This window comes from Opisthocomus hoazin, chromosome 9 (assembly GCF_030867145.1).
Source record: "Opisthocomus hoazin isolate bOpiHoa1 chromosome 9, bOpiHoa1.hap1, whole genome shotgun sequence".
Lineage (NCBI taxonomy): Eukaryota > Metazoa > Chordata > Aves > Opisthocomiformes > Opisthocomidae > Opisthocomus > Opisthocomus hoazin.
Genome location: NC_134422.1, coordinates 2,626,632 through 2,646,952, shown reverse-complemented (window position 1 = coordinate 2,646,952; position 20,321 = coordinate 2,626,632). Strand labels below are relative to the sequence as shown.

At 47.2% G+C, this 20,321-nt stretch overlaps 1 protein-coding gene across 1 annotated transcript; it reads right to left on the bottom strand.

Annotated features, from left to right (window-relative positions):
• Positions 1-2,494: 2,494 nt before the first annotated feature.
• On the bottom strand, positions 2,495-17,157 carry RND3 (Rho family GTPase 3). Its single transcript, XM_075430845.1, has 5 exons — positions 16,830-17,157; positions 16,640-16,727; positions 9,236-9,345; positions 7,496-7,630; positions 2,495-4,563 (listed from the first exon to the last, which is right to left on the bottom strand). Exons 1-5 carry the CDS (start codon positions 16,977-16,979, stop codon positions 4,312-4,314), a joined length of 735 nt encoding a protein of 244 aa, XP_075286960.1. The 5' UTR covers positions 16,980-17,157; the 3' UTR covers positions 2,495-4,311.
• Between the last annotated feature and the right edge of the window lie 3,164 nt (positions 17,158-20,321).

The window sequence follows — 20,321 nt, the reverse complement described above, 5'->3', positions numbered from 1 at the left end:
GGCCACCAGAGTGACCTGTCCACCAAGCCCCACATCTGCAAGCCATGACCGTACCCGCTAGAGCTTTAAGCAGCTACCGAGATCGGTGCAAATATCCATAAATATCCACCAAATTGCGTAACTCTGGAATTGTAGATGTTTTAGCGAGGAACGTGTGGTGGGTTTGCTCCTGTTGCCCACCTTCTCCCCACTGTGCTGGCATCCTGCTGGCCCCAGTCCCCTCGCTCGGAAAGGCCATGCGCTGAGGGTGCGCTCGTGACCAACGGTTGATGAGGTGCTGAGTCACACATCCTCGGCAAGGTGAGGGTTTGAGGTGGGCTCCCAGGTCTACGTCTGCACCACCAACCAGCCCACCGCCTTCAGAGACACTGCTCTCCTGGGGATCCCCCGGGGCTTTCTGCAGGGCAGGAGCGTTAGCGAACCGCCTCAATTAGCGTAAGCGATTGCACAACCCAGTTGTGCAACGGAAGAACAAAAATAAAAATTGCACAAGTGCTTTTTGGAAGTGGACCGAGTCACGGCCATCTGCCAAATCTGTTTTCCAGGGATCACACAGTGCTGAAGAGAAACATCTGACCGAGCAACAGCCAAAAATGCTTCAGATTCATCCCTTGCTCACTTCAGCAAGCAACTGGAGAGCTGATGGGGGTGATCATCTTACGAACACCAACACCAAACCGTGCGGCTGCGGATGTCACCTCAGCCCAGGGTCTAGTTTTAGAAGAATAAACCTCTGGTCCTTGCTCCTGCTCAGATGTTTCAACCACCATTGGCCACAGCTAGCAAGAAATGCTTCACGTGAACAATAGAATTGGCAATTCTGGTCTAAAGGAAATGGTAAAACTAGCAGCAGCGAGAGAAAACCAAACACTGGCAAGGTTAGTGGCTGTAGACAGAACTACCAACTTTCTTTTTTAAAGAGAAAATGTAGATAAATCAGGAAATCTCCATCTTCCATCCACTCAGAGCAAAACAACGGGAGGACTGAGCTGGTGGCATTAGAGTATGGTAGTGATCAACGTTATTTAATTGAACATGGATCTGTACCTCCTTTCTGTAGGAGTCTAAGGATGGTTTAAGAGTACCTGTAACTGTACCTTCCTAACCCACAGTCTGACCTGTGACCACACCACGCGCACGTCTAACACAGGAAACACAAAATCAAGCCTGCGTACATGAAATGGGTCAAAAAGTCCTCGGACACTTTTGATGGATCTCAAAAGTAGAACTGGAATCGCCATGAGACTCCAGAGAGGTTATTTGTCTGAACCTACTTCACAATCTTAAAGACCCACAAAACTGCAGATCAGGGGATTGAAAAGAAACAGCAGGATCTACAAAGCCCAGGAGGTGGTTTGTAGATCACACAGAATGTGCATGGCCATATTGCTCTACCAAGAATGAGCCAACACCAGCTGTGCCATAGCCAGATGCCAGGCAGACCATCGAGCACTTGGTGTGGGGGACAGGCAACATGGGGCCAGGAGGGTTACGGTGAGGCTTAGGATGAACACGAAGCACCACCAGCAGAAATGCCGCATGGCCCAACTGCTCCTCCAGCACTTGTAGTTCCAATAAAGATGCCAAAAACCTAAAAGGGTGCTGAGAGGAATCAGTCGGTTCAATACAAATTGGGAAACACCCTTTACAGCAAGAGATTCAAAATCCTTCAAGGAGTTGATCGGTTCTAGCACAGCAAGTCATTTGCTCACGTAATTACAGAATCTACAGAGCCTGGGAACAAAACCTGGCCTGTCGTGGTCAGAAATAGAGAAGGACCATCAGGTCAGTACAGGACAGTCAGAAGCATTAGTGAGGTACACAGCTGCCAGGACTTCTGCATGACTTTCAAGATGTGGAGTGACCACATATGCTTCAGTAGACCCCAGAACAAGAAACTTTGGAAGCTCCCTTGCCTTGATGCTAGAAGTTTCAGGGAGAAAACCTTGTAAAGGCAGCAAGGAGGACAACCCTGGCTGCACTTAGCATCACGACCTCCATGTCCAAATGGGAGCCTGACCCCAAGCAGAGCTGGTGTTTCAGTACGACTCTTCCAAGAGGAGCTGGAGCAACCACGATGCCCCCGCGGTGACGGGACACAGGCACATCCCTCGGTTTGCTGAGCTCACAGTGGGCAGCAAAGCACAGTTCCCAGGAACAACCTGAGCACACGACACCTCTTGACAAGCAGCATTCAACGTTTCAGAGGCAAAGCAAACCAAACCGCGCCCGATGGCTTGCTGCGGTCTCCTCTGCCACTGCCAGTTTCGGGAAACACAACTCGGGTGAGCAACCCACGCTGCATCCTTCAGTGCAACGCCACAGAACCCAAAAAGCTGCTCCAAGGGCAAGCCCGATTTCTGTTCAAATCATATCCCAACTCCCAGCTACGCCCGGCCTGTAGCTCAGTACGACATCCAACACACACAAGTATTCACGAACTAACACACAAAAGCCATTTCCACTACAAGTCAACTGCTTTTTTTTTTTAATTCAAAGAAAAAAAATGGTATTTTAATAAATACTGCAGAAACATTAACCAAACATACAAAGTGACTTCAACAATTAAAAAAAGTAATGAATGTCCTGTTTTATAACAGTTATAACTTATTTTTTCCACAATACTTAAATACAGAAAGCACTTACCAGCTATTTTGTAATACTGCCCTAAGCGCAATGTTGCATCAGTCAAAAGCTTATTATGGTGGTTAAAACATCTTTTTGGGGGAAATCATCGGAATGCGTGGGGTTGGTTTTTTTTTCTTCCTTTATCAGATGAAACAAAGTGCCAGGAACACACAGAACTGAGTTTTAATCATGGTAACCCTTTACCTTTGCACAAGTTAACGCGAACACAGCTTCAACACTTCAAAAATGAAGCATCACCCTTGGGAACAAAACGCTTGTCCTCAACAAGCGACAGCCACGCTGGTTGGAGCTTACAGTATCCTTCTTTCGAGAGAAGCTATGAAGTCAAGTTGGTCAGTAAGCAGCTGCAAATGATTTTAAAGGCCGATTTATCTAATGTAACAATAAGTATTCAGTAAGCAAAAAGGAATTTGACTTAACTGGTTCACTGATGCTTCATGACTGCTGTCTGGATACACACATACTAACCATAAAGACTACGGGCAGTATCCAGTTTCCACTGGGGACCCCTTAAGGCGTCACAGTTCTCCAGACCCCATTTCCTCACCACGAGCAAACGCAGTCCGCAGCGGGACGGCTGCCCCAAAAATCAGAGCATCACAGAAGATAACCTGGCTCTGCTGGCTCATTCGCAGATTCTCAGGTTTTCTTGCAACGACAATTGCAGTGAACCACATCACAGAATAGCACTTCCCTGTAGCGTTTACAGAGGGCTAGGTCCCGGGAGCCACCCGCCTCTCCCACTCCGAGCAGAAGCAGAGGAGTCTCGGGGCTTCCCCAGACGGGCAGTAAGGCTTAACGAATTATCACGGTTGTGAAACTAAGGATCATTTGTCATCATAGCTCTTAGCACCTTTCACTTGAACCTACGGCGACATACCCATACAGTACACCAGAACTGGAGATCACTTCCACTCTAAATTACAATCACAAAGAGGAATAGAAAAGTCAGAGTCCTGCGGCGGGCAGGTAGCTCGCCCCCACGCCCCAGTTTGATCCATTTAATTTCCACAGTGGGAGGGCACCTAGAATACTGGGAAATCTCAAACAGTTGTCTTCACTACAAACGTGCTCACACGCAGACTGTGCTGCTGTCCTGGGAAAGCAAAACTCCAGACTTCTCGCACACAAGTGTTTTCCTCTCCGTGACGCACAGGCCTCAGTATACTCTCCATTTTAACGATGAGCTACTAAAATTAGATCATATCCTTTGGAAAACCAACTATAAGGTCACAGGGGTAGTTCCTTAATGAGGAGGGCACATTAATAACGTCGTCTTTAAAAAAAGCATTAAAGTATTATTTTAATGAAATCAAAGTGGTAGCATCCAGGAATAGGGCGTTAATAAAAGAAGCAAGCACTGTCAATGACATCTCTCTTCTTTGCAGTGTTATTTTCCCATTCACCCTCTTTGCTCAGCACATTCAAACATCTTCCCTTTATTTTTTGGCATTTTCCTCAATGTATCATTTCCTGATGCCACCTCGTTTAGAGCCATTTCCTCTCGCTGCTCAGTTCTTAAGTACAGTCTCACACAACAGGTGAAGTCTCCATTAAAGCACTGGCAGAAGCCCTCATTAAATACCATGTGGCTGTGTACTTCATCGAGCCTCCACCCCTCCCGGACTCTCTCTTCCGCCTTCTCCAGGAAACCAAGGTCCTTCACATCACCGTGCAACTCTTTGCTTTGTCCTTTCGCAAGTCTGTCGCCACTGTGGAAAGTTCTGGCCTGCCAGGCATGTGTGAAATTCGCTTTGTTGCCCTCTGCGATTTGTTTCGTTTAACATTTTTATTTGTTTTATTCACACACGCCAAGGTGGCAACATGAAAAATGTCTCTGACACTGTTTTCTGACTGTAAGGCTGAGCATTCAATATACGTAGCTGCTCCAATCTGTTTGGCCATATTTGCACCCTAAGGGAAAAAAGAACATGCAATCAATACCGAGTTTCCGCAGCGAGCCAAAGCAAACCATACAATTACTTTTCAGCACTGTTTTCCACACACAATGTTTTGTGAAAACCAAAGCTAAAGCTCCAGCACGACAGCCAGCAGCTAATTTTGCAAAATAAACAGAGCTTTGGTTCCAAGACGCATTAAACAAGTATATAAGCACTATCTCCTATGCTGATAAATACAAACGGGAAGGGGGAAGATCAGCCCAGTGACCTGCAAACAACTGCAGAAAGCCAGAGGAGTATGAGCAGGACCTGTTTAGCAATTTCACCCTTACACCTTAGCCTGCGTCCGTGAATCACATGCTCACTGGGAAAGGTCCAGACCTGGCTGCTTCCAGATTTAAGCCTGCTATCTCCAAAGCAAAAATGTATCCTGACTGCCTTAAGGGCCAGCCAGCGTGCCCCTGACCTGGAGTCCCTGTTACGTCTCCACGAAGGGGGCAAGGTTCATACAGGAATGTACTGTGGGTTTCACAGCTGTATCAACTTGTAGCTAGGGAACAGGCAAAAAAAAAAAAAGGAAAAAAGGACATCAGTGGTTATACAAGCCCTTCTTTTTTGATTTTAAGTCCATTAAAAGCCGAAGTGGGGATATTTGTTCCAGCAGCACAAGGAAAACAACACGTGACTCTGGCAGATGACAATACCCCTGTATCCTGTTGTGGATTTTGCTACTGGAAGACAATACAGCATTGTGTGAAAAAATGGAGCTGTTTTAGTGGAATTTTACTTCTGAGGCATGAATCTTTTTAGTAAGTTAAGAAATCCAACCACATCCTTGACATGCCACTCATCACGTATTCATGGACCTGAGATACAGGCACAGGTCAGTCCAACCTCCTCTCCTCTTCGCTCCAGTGCCAGGCTGATGGCACTAACCTATCCTGGACCCAGGACGGTCCTCATCATGCACTATTCACACTGCAGGGATGCAGCCACCTTCTTATCAATTGTAAGTGGGAGTGGCTGATAAGGGAGTATTAGTTTGCAGGACAAGCCCTCCCCACAGTTAAACATCTCAACTCCTACTAACCAAGCCCAGCCTGTATCTCAGCCTCAGAAATGTTTGCTCAAGTGTAACTGACTGGAAACCGGCTAGCACACTGCAGGCAGGGTCACCTTTAACTGGCTTTGTCCTCCCAGAGCTTCCTTATGAAGTTAAGGGGAATGGGGAAAGCCCCACCAAGCTCTTTGATCCCATGTTGACTTTGCAAGGTAAGGGAATTTAAAAATAAGGCTGTGTATCTCAACCCCAGAGGGCCCTTCCCCAGAACAAGCACAGGAGAGCACTGGGTTGCTTCATGCCAGCAGGCAAGCTGCTCAGTCTAAGCTTTTGCTTAAATAAGAGTGCAGATGAAATTATGGGACTTTGCTGAAGTATGGGCTTCCCTGCAACATGTGGAATTTTCCCTTCGGCTGCCAAGTCATAGCTTCTGGCTTAGCCCTTCGTCTCCAGCTGACGCCTGCTCCTAAGGGGTACAGGCTAAGCTGTGACACCAGAAAATACGTGAATCTTCAACTCCATGGGACAAATCCACTTGTCAGTATATTTTTCATCGCTATCTATGAAGATGTGAGACTTGGTGACTTTACTAAAGCACTGTAAAAAATGTAATATATGAACTTGTGTATGTAGTAAGTCGCAGACAGTATTTCCTTTTAAATTTAATATTCAAAGAAAAATAGCATGGAAAATTACAGCTCCAAGGCTGAACACAAATGTATACACATGCAACAGTGGTAGTTTGTAACCAAGATGACATCTGCTGCAACAAGCAGGATTTAAGGACACTTCCGAATTGTTTTACACTGAAGTAAAAACCTGGCATTTAGTTTCATATAAAATTGAGGGATGGAGGGATGTTTACTCAGTGAAGTGCAGCAAAATGCCATACCCAGCACAAGCCACCACAGTACAATACTCCATGTACATTTTAAACACAATACTCAGTTTATGGTATCTTTGCATCTTCAAATTTAAACATGCTGTAAGAGGCTGCATTATTAGTGATTGCATATTAGGAGCTGTTGGTTTGGAAAACCTGAGATTGTGGGTAAAACATTAAAAAACTGTTTGATAGCACAGGATATATAGACTGAAGTTACTTCTGGTGGTGCCATTCTCACCCTGACACGCTGCAGGGTGTATCTCAAACCACCACTGTGATTCAGCATGCATGATACATACATGTGAGTAATCAGTGGAAGCTCACCCCAGAGCCCAGTTTTCCCCTGTTCTCTACCTACTGCTCTCCCACAGCCTGATTCCTTTCCCTTTCACCTCAGTTTCTCTATCCTCTGATGCCTGGCTCCAACCTTCTCACTTCCCCCAGCAGCTGCCAAGAATTAAGACACTTTCTGGATTTGCTGCCACCTTCAGAGGGAGCTACAAGGTGTTCTTACAGGTGTTTTAAGGCAACAGGATTTAAAAGGAGACAGATTACACACAATACCTGTCATGGTGCTGAAGCTGAACAAACAGCATTCAAATCTAAAGTCTGACAACAATTTCACCAATTTGTCAGTAAATAAACAGGACTTGTCACCTCTCAGTTACTGTTTTGGCCTCTCCAGGCCCAGAAAAGCGGTAAGTTTATCCTCACTTTACTTAAACAGCTCTTTGCAACCAGTAAAGCTACACTCTTATGATGCTCTAAGTATGCATTGTGGGGCTGCACGATTTTCTGCTGTATCCAGTCCATGGCTAGGCTTTGCCTTTACTCATCATAGCTATCAAATTCACCTCCATCTACTCCAGAGTATGCACATCTGCCTTCTAGGATGCACTCATGTCAGCAGAGGGGAGAAGCTGTTCATAAAGCTGACTACAGCAATAGAAAAGAGTCTTATCTTCTAGCCCTAAGCACAGAGAAGGACGTGGCACGTACCTGATCGTAGGACACGGGCGTCTGCCTGTGATTGGAAAGTTCCACTAGTGTGCTTACATCTGTGCGCAGATCCGACTTGCAACCAACCAAAAGCATTTTGGTGTTTGGACAAAACTCCTGGATTTCACCTTTCCACTGTAAAAAATTTAGGCTGTTATACTTGAGCAGTTCAGTGTTTAAATCCAAAGCAGCAATGGACACAAGATGAACGTTTATAAGTCACGACATTTTATGTGGAAATATTCTTATGTAATAGTTGTATCTGCCTTCAAGCTAATTTCTAAAGGCATTAGTTCCAGCAGAATCTGGTCAAGGATGAAGTCTTAGAATCTCATACACTCCTTAATTCCACTGACTTACTAATCAAGAGGGAAAGACTTGACATTGTTTACCTGCATGAGTAAAGGTTTGCAGAGCTGTCGCTCCTCACAAGCAGTAAACACCCAGCCACAGCCATTTGCAGACAAGAACCAGTGAAACCTGGGGTCACCACATTCAATGGTTGCTCAAGATGGGAGATACAGAGGCAGGTCTTGTATGACCACAAAATAAGCATTGCTATATATTGGTTGCTGGCTACATCCTCACACCTAAAACTATGCAAACCTGTCAAGGCTTCAGCTACTGTGAAGCAGTAACAAACCCTTCAAACAGAACTTGTGATATATTCCCTGGGCTTCTTCCCCTCTATGTGGTTGTTCTGAGAACACAACAAAGCCAAAAGGGTTGGACTAGATGACCCACAGAGGTCCCTTCCAACCCCTACTATTCTGTGATTCCGTGAAAAGATTTCACAGCCTAACCTGAACAGACCACACAATCCCTAAAACTTAAGGATATAATTTGGATTTAAAAGTATACTAAGAAAAATCTCTCACAGAATCAAGCAACAGTACAGTAACCAGCATTATCAGGTACAGTTCTGGATGCTGGTTGGCACAGTTAGTAAGCAGCCAAGAGAATAGCCTTTAGTATTTTCTCTAGACTGTTCAGAACATTGTATGCCACTTTATTCCCAGTGACACGAGAATCACTGGCCCCAACTACACAAAAAAGTAACTTCAGGACATTAAGCCTTACAGACAACACTGCAAAGCTGAGTCATGCCCAGTGACCAAGCAGATGACCAGGACCACCTTGCAAATGCAGAGCTGCATTATCAAAATTCAATGTTTTAACTCAGGGAAAGCCTGACACTGAATCTCAGATCACTGAGCTCAAGCAAAATTCTGAAGTTTGGTGCAGGACTGCATTTCTATGCCACTGCTGGGTGTTCTGGTGTCTTCCAGAGGCATTTTTCACTGGCCCCTAACTTCAGGCTCAGGAATTATGTAAAGCCATGGCAGAAGTCCAAACACTTGGCAGGCACATTTTAACCGTCTTTGCAACATAGCAAAGTTTCTCAATCCTGTCTGCTATTTGAATATAATGAGAGACAATTTCTTGCTGCACCCAACCCCACACCTTACACCACCCTGAACATTTCACTGCTGTCTAATGGCTGAGGAATGAGAATTCACTTCACCCCTGAGCATCCATTACAGAGCTTTTGTTTTCAATTAACATTCATCCCTTTCAAAGAAATGATCTCGAACTCTAGCAGCACAGAGCGCAGTCCTGTCATCCCTCCATTAAAAGAAACAAACCAAGTTTCCAGCATAGGAAACAGCACTACTCTTCAGAGATTTAAAGACCAGCTACTCAAACAGTTCTCTACTCAAATGTTTCTCGAATACTTGCCTTTTTTAGCACGCTGTCAAGAGTTTCTGGCCGACTGATGTCAAAGCAAATCAGGACAGCATCAGAATCTGGATAGGAGAGCGGGCGAACATTGTCATAATAAGGAGACCCTGCAGGAAAATCAAACGACATTTTTATTAGTTTATATTTTCACTTTCTGCAGTCATTCAAGCTTATTCAGAAAGTTTAGAAAGTTTGTCAGCGAAGCTCTTTAATAGCACTCAGCTACCATCATTTCTTCCACAGGACTGTATTCCCAGAACACTCATTGCAGTGGCTTCATTTCCCCACTTCCCTTTTGTTTCTCACCTACAAAAGCAATGTCTCTCCCAAGTAATTAAGAGCGATGGCACCCCAGTGATCCATCTCCCACCGAAAGCTTGTGATGCCCCCAATGACAAGGAAAAGGAAGTCGGGTCAGCCCAAGTTTAAGTCCCAGCATTAACCCGCTGGGATGTGACTGAGAACAAAACCTTAGCCTCCAAAAGGCTTCTTCAAAGGAGATTTGTCACAGCTGCGCTTTCATGGAATGATTCAGAAAGTTTTGAAATAAATCAGTTTTGATTCTTCTAGCATTTAATGTCAAACAAATAGTTCCAAGTGCAAAAAGCATCTTTAGTTGTCATGGATATCGGCAATTTTTAGAAGCTCTTGCTTCAAATTAAAGCATGTGTTGCAGTACTCCAGCAGGAGAGAATCCCAGTCCCATAGGCAGGCAGGCAAGTTATCTGTCACAAAAAGCCCCATCAATCTGTAAACCAATATACACTTGCAACAGATGTTTATGCTTAGTCCATAAAACAAATTTTTGTCAATGAGATCAAAGGTAATCTTATAATCTGCTGGAACATAAACAGGTCCAATACTGCACTCTGTGCATGTTTTACTTCCAGACTGCGATGGGAGACGCTGGGCTTTTTCCAGAATTGTTATGATCTGCAGAGTTACAAACACATCTCTAGAGTCAGAAATCTCACTTTTATAATCTGGTGAATCTGGAAACAGGTTTCGGGGGGGTGGGGGGAGAATCTTTTCTCTAGGAAGTTCCAGTGGCCCAGCTACCATTCGTTTTGGCCTTAACTCTGCTGAAGCTTCACTTACTGAGGAGAATGCATTTCTGATTTTAAAGGGTACTTAAACAGTTAAGTGGTCCAACAGGATAAGGGCTTAGGCTTTAAAATGCATGCTGACAACTTAAAATTCATTTTTTTAGTCATACATTCTTTTTTCTGATGAACCTAAAATACAGCACAGAACATACGCAAGAAGAATACAGCTTTCAAGAGTTTTGGGGTTATCAGCTAATTACACCACCAATTTTCCAACTATCTAGAACTAATTGGCTGCAAGGTCTCAGAGGCTGAGCAGACTATTAACCAGATTAGAGGAATTCCACAAGTTTTTAACTGACAGACAGCTCATGCTGTTGCACAAAGCAAAGCGGGGAATGGTGTGAACGTATCGCAGATGACTTCAGTTGGACAGCTTACACTGGAAGGAAGGAGTCAAGAATCCCAGGAATGTTGTTTTTGAAAAGAAGAGTAACACATGGGGAATGAAGCATTACCAAACTAGGTAGCAGAAGGTAATTTGTTGAACAAGACTATTTTATTCAAACGCTCGTCTTCATAAACGATGTCAATCTAACAAAGAGGCAGCTGTCAAAAACTGCTCTTCAAAAACCAGTTAGCTGTCTTCAGCGTTAAGTGACACGCTAGGAAGAAATCTAAGCGAGCTGAGCTGACCGGTAGTTAACTATTCATTTGAGCTCTGCTTGCAGTGTCTATCAATAAGCATTTTGTACTAGTAATTATTCCCTAGCTACCTCTAGCACTGCTACTGCAGTGCCTCCATCCTGGAGCCCCGGGGCCAAGCTATTTCCCCCGGAGCCAAGTTATTTCCCCGGGAGCCCCAGGGCCAAGCTATTTCCCCCCAACAGACAAACCAGAGAGTGAGGTGACAATAACCAGCCACCCACACTGCTCCAGGACATTCCGGGGCCACAGCAGAGCCTGCTGCCCAGCCAGCAGCCTGCATGCTGGTGAAAGCCATGGCCAGGGCTAGCACACCTCCCTGCCAGGCTCCGGCAAGTAAGGGCAGGATCAAAGATCATTAATGGTTGCTGGCTAGAAAGGAGTCTCAAAAAAAGCCTCACCCAGAAACTAATTCCTTAGACACATACCTATCTTCTCACTCACCATCTTCAGGGATACCATATATGTCCATCAGCATGTGGTTATGTATACACAGAGCCACCACCTCCAGCCCAGAGACTCATTTCTACTGTGTCAGCTGTAGCTGTGTTTGTTTTGGGGGTTTTTCTTTTTAGGTTTTCCTTCTGAACCCCTCATATTACAGATGCTGAGCTAGAATAAGCGCACTTTTACAGGCAGTCCTTCCACTTGGATGCACACTAGGAGGAATATTTGACACCTCCTTTTCTTTGGGGTAGTGTGTGGCAGAACAAACGGGAACCATTTAAACTACTCCAGCTGCAGCATCAACAAATGAAATTTCCCGGTCTCATTCAACAGCAATAACTGAACCTTTCTTACTGCGCAAATAAAGGGGGGCTACGGCCCTCGCTGTGTGAGCCTATTCAATCTGGCATTTCATCATTTTGCCCAGAGAAACCCTCAGAAGCCAGGAATCCCAGGAATGAGGCTCAAGTCTGAACAGACAACTTGAGCACAGCCCAGTAAGGCTGCTCACTCCTTTTCAAGCTAGTCTGAAGATCTGAAGCCGTGCCAACCCTAGAAAACAGAAGGAAAATGTAGAGCTACAGCTATGGTATCTGTGGAAAAAAAAAAGGCCTATTGGTGTTTGTGATTCTGTTCCTACAAAATAAAACATTTTTGTCAAGGACACCACAGATGATTTTTCAGTTTTATCAAGGAATTGCTGGTAATGCTGTAGTTCATCTTACTTTGTGAGCTGCAATTCACCTTTTTTCATCTGTTTGGCAGCTTAATTTAAGCCAAAGTAATTTAAACACTAAGAACAATCTACTTTTAAAATCTTATGTTTCATGCAACACACAACAAATTCAGCTTCTAAGCTGAAATAAAACATCTCCCCAGCAATACAGTTGGCTTTGGCCTGCAGAAGATACCAAGCTTAGGCTTAAATGTTGCTATATTAATAAGTAACAGACCTACAACCTTAGAAGTTAAAGCACAGTTAATTTTCTGACAGCTTACTACTACTCTAAGATGCCTGCAAGACCCAAAGCGGCCACCATCAGCCCCAGCTCCAGCCAGGAGGTCCAGCCCCACGTCCCAGCACAGGGAGCTGGACCTGGGCAGTCCCTGCTCCCCGTGGGGCCCAAGGGAAGCGGTGCTCAGCAACAGGCAAGGCTTCACTGTTCGCACACCACCAGGCAGCCATCAGGCATTAGTCTTTGTGGCCTTCTGGACTGCAGTCAACTGAAAGAACAACAGCTGAACAGCAGCATTCTCACTCCCAAACCCCTGGGCTCGCTAATTATCAGCTACATAGAAAACACATCAAATACTGCAGTGGCCACTCTAAGGGGCTGACTCACTGCTGATGGCTTTCCTACTTCTAAATCCACCTTGGCTGTTTTGGAGAAAATGCAGGTGATTGTGTACTGAATATCACAATATTCATAGCACCTCACACAGAAAACAGGACTTCGGTAGGTGACTTGGCATTCCCACTTATCAATTCCAATTATTTCCCCCTCTAAAGGAAAAAAATCAACTATAAAGACTAGTTACTATTACCTTGCTATGAAAACTAAAAAACCACGTGGCTCAAATACCGCCAACTTGCAAGTGAACTGGAAGGCAAAGACAGAAATTTGACAATTCCTTTACAGTGCTTACTGCCAGAGAGCTCAGGAAAACACTAACTTTAATTCCTGCATGTTTCAGATGTCTTCTGAAAGCTTTCAGCAAAAAGCTTTATAATTAATATTATATTTCTATATAGACACTGAATACTTTGTGCACATCTGAGTCACAGCAAAGCTAACCTGATTTAAAGCTCCAAGGCCCTTCTGGATTTAATTATGCGCCAGTCCCCAGCAGTGCACAAGTATTTCTGGCCCTGTTGAGAATTATTTTATGGGAGTATCCAGTACAGTTTCCACAGTTCAACCAATAAAAATGAAACTGAAGTATGTTTTAGGGAGACACGGGTATGTAAACCTAATTAAAAGTATGCAATTTCTGTGCCACGGCTGCTGTTGTACTAGCAAGAAAGGTAGAGTACCAAAGTAGTCACTTCTAATGGAAGAAGCCAACACCTTGGTAAATGCACTTTAAGACCATGCCCATGGCAGACAGACATTTGACACACAGGTGTTCTTCACAGCATGCATGAAACAAGACGAAGCATCAGCCTGAAGAAACTTCCAAGGCTCTACCCAGCAAAATCAGCACACAGCTCCCAAACAGCTCAGGACTGCCATACGATGTTACCACAGAGAGGAATAATTTATGGTGTAGTTGCGATTGCAACCAGACATTCCTGCTTTGAAAGAAGGGCTGGTAGTCCAAAACCCAATTGAAATTCAAGTTGGCAAGTGCCTTCCTTAATGCTGTGGCTGATTTAAATCCTTATAATGACTTGCAGAACTAGACAGTACCAGAAAATATTTGAATAATGAATCTTCTCATTCCACTCTTGCTTGTAAGAGTGCTTTGTCCCCTATTTCTATGGGCATATCCAAGATGCAACAAGAACTTCCCAATAAATTTACAGCTAGCTTTAAAATGTTTCAGCAATTGCGTGACTCTACGTTTTATACTTAAGAGACCTCTAGGAAAAAGCACATTATTCTTACATAAAGGATCATAAACCAAAACTGTGACAGCAGAGCCTGTTCTCACCCTAACAAGACTATTTTAACCAATGCCTACAGCTTTTCAGCGAGCAAAAAAACGCCCAAAGTGCCAGGACCTTCCTTCCGAAGCAAAACCCAACGTATACTTCAATTGTTTTCTAACTGGGAGCATGCAACAGGCTGCCTTGCAAGTTAGGTTCTAACTTGAGTTGAAGAGGGTTAAAGATATATGCTAAATACTGACCAAGTCATCTTGCAAGTATCTGCAGTATACTGCAATCAAGCTCAGCTACACAGCGTTCCTTCCCCTCCCCTAAGATATACTGAAGCACCTCAAATGACTCGAGCCATTACATCCGCCATCTGATGCAACAGACATTATCTTCCACAGCTAATCAGTCATTTCTAAGTCAACTTGATCTAGTCCTACTTTAAAAATGTCATTAAGACATTTATTCTAATTCAGCAGAGGACTAGGACAAAGACCCATAAAAAATAAATTACCAAGAATTTAAGATAATGCTAAAACACTATCTTATCTTCTGATATCCCTTATCTGGTGATGTGATTTTGCACCAGGTTAACGGGTTTGGGCAGTGTTTCTTTTTGCCATTGGTGAGAAGGTCTGTTTACCAAGAGACAATTCTTCACCCGCAGAGTCCCACAACCACAGGATCTGCTGTTTGGTAATATTTTGTTAAAACCAAGCATCAGATCTTTCAAAAATTTCCTCTCCAGTTTCATATTGCAGACAAATTAGCCACTTGATCTTAAGCTTGTGATTCAGTCAAATTTTGTATTAGTCCCAGGACAGGCCCAAGAGCATCACAGAATCATTGAGGTTGGAAAAGACCTCTAAGATCATCAAGTCCAACTGTCACCCCAACACCCCCATGCCTGCTAAACCATGTCCCCAAGTGCCACATCTCCACATTTTTTGAACCCCTCCAGGCATGGGGACTCCACCATTTCTCTGGGCAGCCTGGTCCAATGCCTGGCCACTCTTCTAGTAAAGAAATTTTTCCTATTATCCAATCTGAACCTCCCTTGATGCAAAATGAGCATAACACGCACACGCAAAGGCTGGAAAGGTGCTTTTGTCTTTTGAAGTGCTACAGAATATTTCATTACATGTGTGTCTCCAGCCTCTGACATACAGATTCCAAACCTTCCCACGTCAAACCACTTAACCTGCAAGCGTGTTGCATTTTAATAGCTAAAGATGAAATTTTCCAAAATAACTTCACTAACTATGGATTTTTAATAAGCCCTTACTCCATACAGTTTGTTATGAGCCAGCTTAGTAATCAGGATGAAAGCTCAAACCAAACACACTCTAGAAGCCTGCATACTTGGCATAAGATGAAGAAAAAAATCAGTTCAGAGCTATGCTGATACTGGTTGTGGGCAGAGAGACTGCCTTTTCTCAGCAATCGCGTTGCAAGAATTTGGAATCATTTCCTCAACAGCAAGAGAAAAGCCAACTACCCGCCTGAACTTTTTTTTATTTAGAAATGGATTAACATTTTCATTTCCGATAAAAGGACTGCTTTCATATTTAGAAGGAACTGCTGGGTCCAAATTCCCCATTAAAAAGCTACCTACACAACCTGCCAAAAGAAGAAAGGGCTTGCACACTCTGTCAAGTTCCTCCAGCTTTTTTCCAATCACTCCTGCAGAATTAATGTCGATCCACACCTGTGTTAATTGTTCACAGTGTCCTTCACCCCGACCACCTCTCCCCAGCCAGCAGAGCCTCACTGGCTGCCCACGCTCTGGCAGGTTCTGGGGTGCACCCTCACCTCCCCGGCTGCAAGCTGAGCTCAGTTACCATAGAATCATAGCATGGTAAGGGTTGGAAAGGACCTTAAAGATCACCTGGTTCCAAGCCCCCAGGGCCATCAGCAGGATCCAGAGGAGCCCCTGACCCAATGTGAGATGTCAGACAGCGAAGCTCCAAGAACCTCAACCTTGGAGGCACACGAGGCAGGGTTCTTTTGACGTGGCCACTGCAGAAGAGCGATGAGGACCCTACGCACAGCTCACGGTACAGAAGCAAGGATGGCTCCCTCCACACCCTCGGAGGGCCAGAGACGCCCACCTGCCCAGTCCCTCCAGGCTTTAAAGACTTCTCATAAAGCAGGGGGAAAGCACTGTATTTTATACACAGAAAAAACACCCCAGGCTTTAAGGAAGCCACAAGGAACACGAACGCGAGCTGATGGGATTTTTCCCCCCCTTCGCCCTCCCGCTCTCCCACTGCGGCCGAGGCAGCCCCTCAGGCCCCCTCAGCCAGCTCCCTCCCGCCCGGCAGACCAGACCCCACCCGCCTCCCCCCGCCATGCCGGCAAACCGCTCCGCAGAGCCCCCTCCGCACTCTTTTCCCCCCCTCAAGCCAAGTTTACCTCAGATTTTTTTTAAAAAAAGAAACAAGCCACCGACCCAGACGCAGCCGCTCGCCTCCGGAGACGCGGGGCGGCCCCCCCCCCCCAGTTCCCCGTTCCCACCAGGGGCTGCCGCTCCCCGCTGCGTCACCCCCGCCCCTACCAACGAGAAGAGGGGGGGGGGGGGGGGGGGCGGTGAGTAGCGCTCACCCGAGGTGTCCCAGAGGCTGAGCTCGATGCGCTGCGTGTCGATCTCGAAGCTGGCCGTGTAGTTCTCGAAGACGGTGGGGACGTAGCTCTGCCGGGAGACAGCGCAGGGTCAGCCCGAGCCCTCCGCCGCCCCGCCGTCCGTCCGTTCCCCCCCCTCCGCCCCCTCCCGGCCCCGGTCCCCCCGGCCCACCTCGGGGAAGCAGTCCTTGGCGAAGACGTGGAGCAGGGCGGTCTTCCCGCACTGGCTGTCCCCCACCACCACGATCTTGCACTTCACGTTCTGGTTGGGATCCATCACCGCCTTGCTCGATAACTTCTGGCTCGCTCTTCTTTCCTTCATTGATCTCGGCTTAGTCCCTCGGCCGGCCACAACAAAATTTAAAAAAAAAAAAAAAAAAAATAAACCCACACCCGGTTCCTTCAAAAAAAGGTAAAAACAATTTAAAAAAACAACAAAAAACAAAAAAGCTGGAAGTGGCAGATCCCCGGGACGCGCCACTACCCGGCTCCGGCGCCGGTCCCGCGCAGACTGCTTTGTCCCCCTGCCGCCCGCCGGTATTTATCGCTTCGCATCCGCCAATCACCGCCCGCCGCCGCCGCGGGGCCCGCCCCCTCGCCGCGCGCTGCCGGAGGCCCGCCGGAGCAGCGCGCCCCCTAGGGGAGCCGCGCGGCGCCTCAGCCCTGAGGGGGGCGGTTTGGGGGGGGGGTCCCGGTGAGGCGGAAGGGGGGGGTCCCGGTGCCGCGGCGAACACCCCCCCCCCCCCAGCCCCTTCCTGGCCGCACCCCACGGCCCTCCCCGCTCCACCGGGCACCACCGGGCCGGGGCCCATCCGCTGAGGGCTGGGGCGAGCCCGTGCCGGCGGCAGAGCGGTGTCACCCTGTCAGGCAGAGGCCTGGTGCGGGGCCGGCGCCCTGGTGCGTGCAGCGACTGGTGTTTTCCGTGGCGAGTTTTTTCTTTTCTTTTAAATTTTATACAAGCCGACGGTGACTCTCAGTGCTGCGAAAGGGCACCTGCAGTGCATGGGGCTTCGCGGCCTCCGACCCTGGCCCACCGAGGCCCCGCAGGGCCTTGCCCCCCTTGGCTGAGGGGAAGCCGCTGGGCAAGGCCTTCGCTGCGCCGCAGGGCCGGCCCAGCCGGGTGCTGGCAGTGAGTGTGGGCAGAGGGGATTTTCACTCAAAACACGGTCACAAAGAGCGCGTCGGGGTCGCAGGAAATCATCCCCACGCTTAATGCGCTCCTTTTGATCAGCTTCCGGGACGCAAAGCCAAGGAAAACTGGGATAACAGCTTGGAACGCTGCTCTGGCTGAACGGCGGCTCCGTGAAAGCACGGGGTAAATCTCTCCCGAAGCGACAGCGGTGAACAAGGGACGGTCTGTGAGCGGTCGGTGGCACGTGTCTCCGTCAAGTGGCCCTCTCCTCTCCCGCCTGGCTCCGTGCAGCTGGAGCCGTTTAATAAGGCTTTGCATCCTGAAACGGAAAGCGCTACTGCCTTGTGCATGTTTGACCATAGGGAGATACTCCAGTGACGCAGGCAGGAGAATCCCAAGCATGACATTTCAAAATTCAGTGCTAATGTTCTTGGTTTTGTTCCGATGTGTCACATCTTCAGCTTCAGCTGGTCAAATTACTCAGCTCTAATGTATTTTCCAAAGAATTTAAGCCTCGGTTTCTGCTTGGAAATCATGAGCAAAACTCTAAAATTTGCAGTGTATGCATTATGTGTAAGGCCTTACTGAAAAGTTGGAGCAGATAGCTTTCCATGTCTCTTTTTTTCTTTTTTTAAATTAAAAGCTGGTCTCGGCTACTTTGCAGCCTCCATCCATCCCTGCTGTCCACCAACACGGCTTCAGTTCTTTGGACGTTTGATGGAATGAGGGAACAGTGAATGAGCACACAGCAAATTGGTTTTCTCTCTTTTGTTCGACTGTGTGCATTTGAACAGGAGATAAGTCTGGAAAAATACAGTTGCGTAAGTGCTCTCATGCTTTCTCCAGAGTGCAGAAAATCCTGTTCCTTCATTCCCCTCTGCTCAGCGCTGAAACACGTGGCAGCCTTGCGGGCAGATGCAGGTGGGACAGAACTCTGGAGATTCAGCTCTGGCTCTGTATTCTCCATGAGTCCAGCATACCAACCGAGACATACCTGTCAAATAGAAGGAGCGAAGAAAACGGGGTTGAAAGAGCTCTTTGTTAATCCAGAATGGGAGCTGGGTACGAACATCTGCTCCCTGTCAGTTCATCGGTCACCTCCATACAGATCACAGAATCACAGCATGGTCGGGGTTGGCAGGGCCCTCTGTGGGTCACCCAGCCCAACCCCCTGCCCAAGCAGGGTCACCCAGAGCAGGGGGCACAGCACCGCGTCCAGGCGGGGCTGGAATATCTCCAGAGAAGGAGACTCCACAGCCTCCCTGGGCAGCCTGGGCCAGGGCTCCGTCACCCTCAGAGGGAAGAAGTTCTTCCTCGGGTTCAGCTGGAGCTTCCTCTGCTTCACTTTGTGCCCGTTGCCCCTTGTCCTGTCGCTGGGCACCACTGAAAAGAGTCTGGCCCTGTCCTCCTGACACCCACCCTGCAGATATTTATAAGCATTTATGAGGTCCCCTCTCAGCCTCCTCCAGGCTGAACCAGCTCCCTCAGCCTTTCCTCGTAGGACGGATTCTCCAGTCCCCTCCTCATCCTTGTAGCCCTCCGCTGGACTCTCTCCAGTAGCTCCTCATCTTTCTTGAACTGGGGAGCCCAGCACTGGACACAGTACTCCAGATGGGGCCTCACTAGTGCAGAGTAGAGGGGAAGGAGAACCTCCCTCGACCTGCTGGCCACACTCCTCTTAATGCACCCCAGGATCCCACTGGCCTTCATGGCAAACAGGGCACGCTGCTGGCTCATGGTCAACTTGTCATCCAGCAGATGGAGGCAAGATGCACCAAAGCCAGCGCTGATGCGGTCCTTGGCTGCGGCTCGGCTTGGCCAGGACCGAGGGTGCCCGGGGAAGGGGTTGGTGCTCCTGGGCACCACACAGCGGGGCTGGGAGAGAAGGCTCCCTCGCAGAGCTCATGTGGAAAATTCGCCTGCGTCCAGCTATGTCAGGAATGTGGAAATTTTCACGCACACAAAACCACTTACTCATCATGAGCACAGAGCTTCCATCAGCACACTTCCCGGTAACACCGTGTTTACATGCTTTGTTTGCTTTTACGGCCCGGAGGTTGCCAGTGCCACCCAGCTAAACCCCGGGGCTTTCGGGGTGCCCTGCAGTGCTTTGGCCACTTGTGACCATCAGTGAGTTACAAGACACCCCTGCCTGCTCCAAAACCGCCTGCTTGCTGTCATTCCTTGGGGAAGCTGTTCCAGATACGTTAATCCCCGTAAAACTATTACTCATGTCATACTCTTAAGTTTAATGCCTTTTCCCATATCTTGATAACCAGGGGGATAACGCGGTGGGGGTTAACATTTCCATTGGTATTTTTCACACGCAGTCTGGAGTTTGATTTATGAGGCAGAGTTTCTTGCTTTGCTTAGTTCAAGCTCCCCATTTTTCTTCATAGCTGATTCCTTTCTGGACTTTCACAGTTTCTCCGCTTTCCATCCAAGAAAGCATTATGCGTATGTTAATAAAATACATACAATCTAGTATCATCTGTGGTAATGACTACTGATCTGGTATAAGATTTTATGGGA

Coding starts and splice junctions, on each gene's coding strand:
- RND3 (XM_075430845.1), bottom strand. CDS start 16,979: ATGAAGGAAAGAAGAGCGAGCCAGAAGTTATCGAGCAAGGCGGTGATG. Junction 9,346..16,639: donor CAGCCTCTGGGACACCTCGG/GTGAGCGCTACT, acceptor ATTTTCCTGCAG/GGTCTCCTTATTATGACAAT. Junction 7,631..9,235: donor TTGACAGCGTGCTAAAAAAG/GCAAGTATTCGA, acceptor AATTTTTTACAG/TGGAAAGGTGAAATCCAGGA.